Below are 5,732 nucleotides of genomic sequence, written 5' to 3' on the forward strand. Positions count from 1 at the left end.
ATAGTAAATCCATCACTTATATTGCCAAAAAAAAAAAATATATATACAGGACTTTAATAAGAAAAATGTAATTTTATTAAGAACTTACCAATATCACAATGAGAATGTAACAAAATTATTAATGAAGGTTGCGTTTAAAATTAGAGTTTAAAATCAGCTTATTTTACTATTTAGCTTATTTTTGCTATTATTTATGGGTCCCACGGTACTATTTCAGCTAGCTTTTATATTTATCTACAGTACTTTCAATAAAAAGTTTTCAGTTTCAGCTAAATAAGTTGTTCTCAAATGGACTCAAAGTAACTCCTCTTTCTACATAAACCTCTCCTCCCAAAACATTATCAAAGTGAGGTTATCAAAAGAGTTTCGAGATTTTGAATATTATCTACCGTATTGTGTTGGTTCTGGAAAAGGATGTTTTATTTGACTTATATAATGTGTACTTTTTTTTTTGTTGATGCTTGGGGTTCTTGTTATACAAATTTTTTGAACTACTGGTGGCCGATAATGAGCACTATCTTGATTCTATGAAGCTTTTAGAATCATGGTGGATTGTTAGGGTTCTTTTGGTTTTATAATTTGTAATTGGAGCAGTGAAATATGGCTAATTTTACCTGTGATTATAAATTTTTCTTATAATATTATACTATTAAATTCATTGGTTGTCAAGTTGTGATTATTGAATGAGCCTGTGAACTCTAGCTCAAATGGTAGCTCCTCCTCCCCTTGTAAGAACAAGGTGGATGGTGAGGTTGTGCTTCAAGACCTATCAGGCGTGTATGTGTAATTACCAATTAAAAAATTCTAATTAGTGAATAAATAAATTATGTATTTGTTGTTAAGGGACGCGGTTGGATTAGTAAAGCTTCAAAAAGCCGAGTTTCAGTTTGGAATGTAAGTGATAAACATCCAGGTACTCTCTCAGAGAGAGAGAGAGAGAGAGAGAGAGAGAGAGAGAGAGAGAGAGAGAGAGGGTCATTGTTGTGGCCTTGCTTCCTCTAATTGATGTGTATTTGGTTTCCTTTAGGTTACAATGCAAGTAACTCAAATTCGGATGAATCAAAGGATAAAGCAAAATAAGGTTTAACTGCAATTTGCTGTTGAATTTACTAATAAAAAAGTGAGTTCTATGCCTGGCATTCCTATTTGTTCATTGAAAATAGCTTCTTACTTAATCCTAGTTTCATTCTGTTTAATGCTTACTTTAACCCCAACTTCCAGCTGATTATACAACTGTTATTATCTATTGCACAAGAGAGCTGCATTCTTTTTTCTCACCTCTCTAATTGACGTCCTTAAATATTTTTCCTTCTTCATGTATCACTGGATATTTTGTTCTTGTATATCTACCTTTCTTATTATGCAAGGCCAACTTCAAGCTGTTAAAACCCAGTTTTATATGCATTATCAAACAATGTTATTGTTACTTTATAATTTTGTTAAATTCCTGTGTTAGGACCTCGATGCTAACCACTACTCCTAAAACCAATTATTATTAGGAGGAGACACTTTAGTCTTTAAAGTCAATCACCGATGCCATGCCTGCACGTAACAGCAAATACAGGGTGCTGACCCCCATAAGGTGAACACCCCATAGGGTGATCGCTGACCCCCCATAAGACCAACAATCACCCCCCAGCGACAACCGGGGGATTTGACACCACTTTTCAGGACTGCAATGCTAACCACTGTTCCCAAAACAAATTAGTGTTAGGAAGAGGCGAAGTTTTGTCTCTAAAGGGCACAAAGCCGCATGTCTGTACGTGTTGCGGGCAGGCACGAGGGGCTTGGTGTGTTGCACCAGAAGGCTGGGCTGTCAAGCACCGATGCCACACTTGCACGTGACAACAAATACAGGGTGCTGACCCTCCATAAGGTCAACACCCCCATAGGGTGATTGCTGACTCTTCGTAAGGCCAACATCCTGCATGGTCATTGAAGTAACATTTCTAAAAAGCATATTGTTATACTGAGCTAATTACAATTTTTATTTTCACAAAACTATCATTTAGCAAGGAAAAAATTTTGTGTTAGGAACATAAATGCTGTTGATTTTTTCCTTTCTCATAATAATGATGAGAGAAATGAACAAAATTGCAGAGCATGCTACATTTCAGATAAAAGCCACTTATATCTAAAGGAAAACATTTCCAGCAACACATTACATTACTAATAGAGTGACAATTTTGGGACTTGGGAGGACAATTGAGGGTTCTAGGCACTGAAGGTTGGCTTTTCAATTTTACACCCATTTTGCTTAGTTTCAGGTAAATGAAAAGGAAGGAATTATAAAAGATCAATTGTTCATAAAAAAGAAAAAGAAAAAGAAAAAAGTGCTAATATAAAATATATACCTCATCTTTTGCAGTGAATTTATGGGCTGTGATGAGTTCCAATTCTAACCATCTTTCAATGTCAATTAACTGGCTGGATTTGTTGCTGTTTTGTTCTCTCTCTTTCTCTCTCTCTCGTTTTGCCCTGTATTTACTTTCTCTAGGTACATTCCTTCCATGTGTTGTTGTATTTATACCAAGAATTAAAGCCTTAAAAGTTGTGTAGATTTGTCTTTTCTTTTTCTTTTTACAAAAAATTATGTTCTCATCACTCGTGGCATATTTTGTTGCGATGTTACAATTGATGAGGCTGAAACTGCTAGGATTAAGATGAAATTCTTGTCCTTTCTTCTGTTGATTCTAAATGTATCACTTGGTTTGTTGAGTGGTAATTTTGAATGGTCTTGCATTGTATAAATTTGCATTGGATTCAACAAGAATTCGCTTAAATAACAGGCCTCTAATACTGTACAGAATACTAGCATACATATTCTCTTTTGCACAATAGTCATTTGATTTATTTTGTTCAGGTAACACAACTTACAACTTACAACCCACCTCTTGGGTTTTTGATTCAAACATAACTTACAACAGCCTTTACTATGATTAAATACATAATAGTTCATATGATTGGTACATAAAAATGAGGAGAGATGCTTTTGACATTCGGTGTCAAGTTGCGACCAACCCTTGCTCTTGGAAGTACGTCCTAATATATTACATTGGTTTTTCTTTCTAGCCTCATATGGTTAAAAGCAGTCACCCATAACAAGTACCTCATACATCGGAAATAAATATTCATCATTCATTTTACAATGTGTGAATCCTATAGGATTGCAAGGTTCGTACAGTGATAGGGGAAGGAATCCGTTGCATGAGATAATTATTGGTCACAAGAAGGTCTCACTTTCCTTCCTATTTGGAAAATGTCATCAACCTTTGCTTTTTCCCTTTCTCCTTATTCTCTTTCGTCCTTTTTTCTTATTCTTCTTTCTCCATTCCCATGGCTCCTCAGGATTCGATGAAGCCCACAAGCCAACTCTCTTGGCTCGAGCCTCTCTTTCCCACTGGTATCATAATTCATAAACATAGAGATTTACAATTCTTGTCAATAAGTCTTATCCTTACCTTTTATTTTTATTGAAAACTCACAAACAGTGTTAGATTAAAGAGGCTTAACATGGAGAAAGTACAAGAATGAAGTAAAGGTAATTTCTTACTCTTGCAAGTTCTGGGCGTTGGTCGTAGGTTGCATAGTGCCATGCAAAACCTTTCTTGAGCATTAGTTCCTGGCAGTGAGAGAAGAGGGATAAGTTAGCTCAGTGTTAACAAGCACAAAAGAAACCAATGTACTGAGAAACAGTACCTGAACAAATTTGTCATCACAATATATGTCAGCTACGTAGCGTTCATATTGATCTTCCCCATAAACAAGGACTCGCAAGCTCTGTCCTTGCACAATCTTTGTCAGCTCCTCCTTTGCTTCTTTCCCATATGGCATTGCATTCTCTGGTGCATCTATTCCCCTGTTCAGAAGCTATTAACAACTGATGCTATATAATAAATAAATAAATAAATAAAGAGATTAATTGCACTTTGTCCTCTTAAACTATGGGGTGAAGTTCAATTCCAACCACCTCCTAGCGCAATAAGCTATACATTGAACAATCGACCCCCTAATCGATTAATAGTAGGCTAAATGCCTCCCACCGTCAACAATTTCCATTAATTTCAAAATTTTAACTAAAATCTCACATATTCATTATTAAAGAAACTCTCTATGTGGACATTGTTTGATTTCAAATTTTTTTCTTCAAATTTTGAAATTGATGGAAATTATTAACCGAGAGGGATATTTTGTCAATCGCCAATTAATCATTGGAGACTTTCTCGATTTCACAGATAATGGGGGATTGAATTTGACTCCATAATTTAGGGGGAAAATTGCAATTAACCAAAAAACTAAAAATTTAGCTACTTGAATCCTACTGCAATTTTACCTTAGTCGAATTCGATACTTTCGAGCAAGGGTTTCCTCGTTGTTCTGATTGAGTATCCTAGTGGAAGAAAGCAATAACAGAACTATAATATTGAATCAAAATTGGAATCAAGGCCTATGCCTAGTAGATGACTAACCGATATCCAGACTCAATAATTTTTTTGTGAATTGCATCTGCTTCTGTATAATTTTTCTCAGCACGCGCTTGTGATCTTTGGACAGCTGCTACTTGTACTTCTATAGGAACACAAGATGACTCCCTTGGGTCTGTTGTACTGACATACACTGTCATCCCATCTCCATCTGCTATAGCTCTTGGATCAACCTAGTTTCATTCCAATAATTCATTATCAATAAGTTTATAGACATAATTAACATCGTTTTTCATAACTATTGATGTGGCAAGTTGTTAATGCTAGACAATATAATAATGTCAGTGATGGACATATGTGAAAGTTAATTACAATTTACAACTTGTCACCTCCGTAAGTAATGAAAAATATTGTATCTATAGTGATTCATTATATCAAACCTAGCTCTATGACTTGATTATGGTAACATACATGGAGTTTGAAAAGAGTGTGGTTCTTACCGGAAATGTCTGAAATTCATACTTTACTCCTGCAGGCAATTCCGGGACCTTAAAACATTCAAAGCATTAACAGGATGGATATTTGCATGTATAACTTACACAAAGATACTTAATTAGCTCAAAATTTTAGCTTCATAGAATGAATCATTTTGCCAAAATATTGATCATCACTTAATTCAAAAACATTTGGGTTACTATTTCAATTTTCAAGGAAATTGAAACCAGAAGAGAACATATGTACCTGGGAGTTGATCTCGAAGTGAGAGAGATCATGAGCTAGAGCAGTAACACCAACGTTGACAGCCGACACACCTTGATATCCTTGTGATTCCAAGTCCTCATCTGTTGTGGGCTTGCACCCTTTCCCACATAAGAACCTTAAGAGGAACATTTTGGAATTTCAGAGAGAAGCTGATCCACACACAGTCACACAGAGAAGCATAAAGGAAGACTTTCTTCTTTGTTGACAAAGACTTAAAAAGAATGAGGTTTTGGCTCGTGGTTTTCTCAAGGAATCTTCGCTTTAACAAAGAGAGTAAAGGGTTAGGCAAACTCCGAAAAAGGACGCAGAATGACACGTGGTGCGTTCTGATTTGTCCTGTTTTTTTTTTGTTTGTTTTCAAAGGCAGTAACTTTTTACGATGAAGATCATCCATCTGTGTAAAATTTTTTGCGGTGGTCGTACGATTAATTTTTTTGTTCAACAGTGTTACCGCACCTTTTAAGATGCGGCCCTAGGAAAATTATTAGGTCCATTAATAAGTTCTAAACTTTTTTTTTTTGTTCTTTTTCTAGTGGGTTTGAAAAA

At 35.4% G+C, this 5,732-nt stretch overlaps 1 protein-coding gene across 1 annotated transcript; it reads right to left on the reverse strand.

The window, feature by feature from the left end:
- Positions 1 to 2,878: 2,878 nt before the first annotated feature.
- Positions 2,879 to 5,438, reverse strand: LOC112008750 (staphylococcal-like nuclease CAN2). The gene is made up of 7 exons (XM_024041083.2): positions 5,166 to 5,438; positions 4,925 to 4,972; positions 4,470 to 4,657; positions 4,334 to 4,390; positions 3,700 to 3,859; positions 3,554 to 3,622; positions 2,879 to 3,400 (listed from the first exon to the last, which is right to left on the reverse strand). Exons 1-7 carry the CDS (start codon positions 5,313 to 5,315, stop codon positions 3,266 to 3,268), a joined length of 807 nt encoding a protein of 268 aa, XP_023896851.1. The 5' UTR covers positions 5,316 to 5,438; the 3' UTR covers positions 2,879 to 3,265.
- Positions 5,439 to 5,732: the final 294 nt, after the last annotated feature.

The sequence above is a fragment of the Quercus suber genome, unplaced genomic scaffold, assembly GCF_002906115.3.
Source record: "Quercus suber isolate HL8 unplaced genomic scaffold, Cork oak 2.0 scaffold_25, whole genome shotgun sequence".
In the NCBI taxonomy this organism is placed as follows: Eukaryota; Viridiplantae; Streptophyta; class Magnoliopsida; order Fagales; family Fagaceae; genus Quercus; species Quercus suber.

Excerpts from the sequence above, each read along its gene's own strand:
- LOC112008750 (XM_024041083.2), bottom strand. The coding sequence starts at position 5,315 with ATGTTCCTCTTAAGGTTCTTATGTGGGAAAGGGTGCAAGCCCACAACA. Across the intron at positions 3,860-4,333 it reads AAGTATCGAATTCGACTAAG|GGGAATAGATGCACCAGAGA; the intron begins GTAAAATTGCAG and ends GCTTCTGAACAG. Across the intron at positions 3,401-3,553 it reads AACGCCCAGAACTTGCAAGA|TGGGAAAGAGAGGCTCGAGC; the intron begins GTAAGAAATTAC and ends TTATGATACCAG.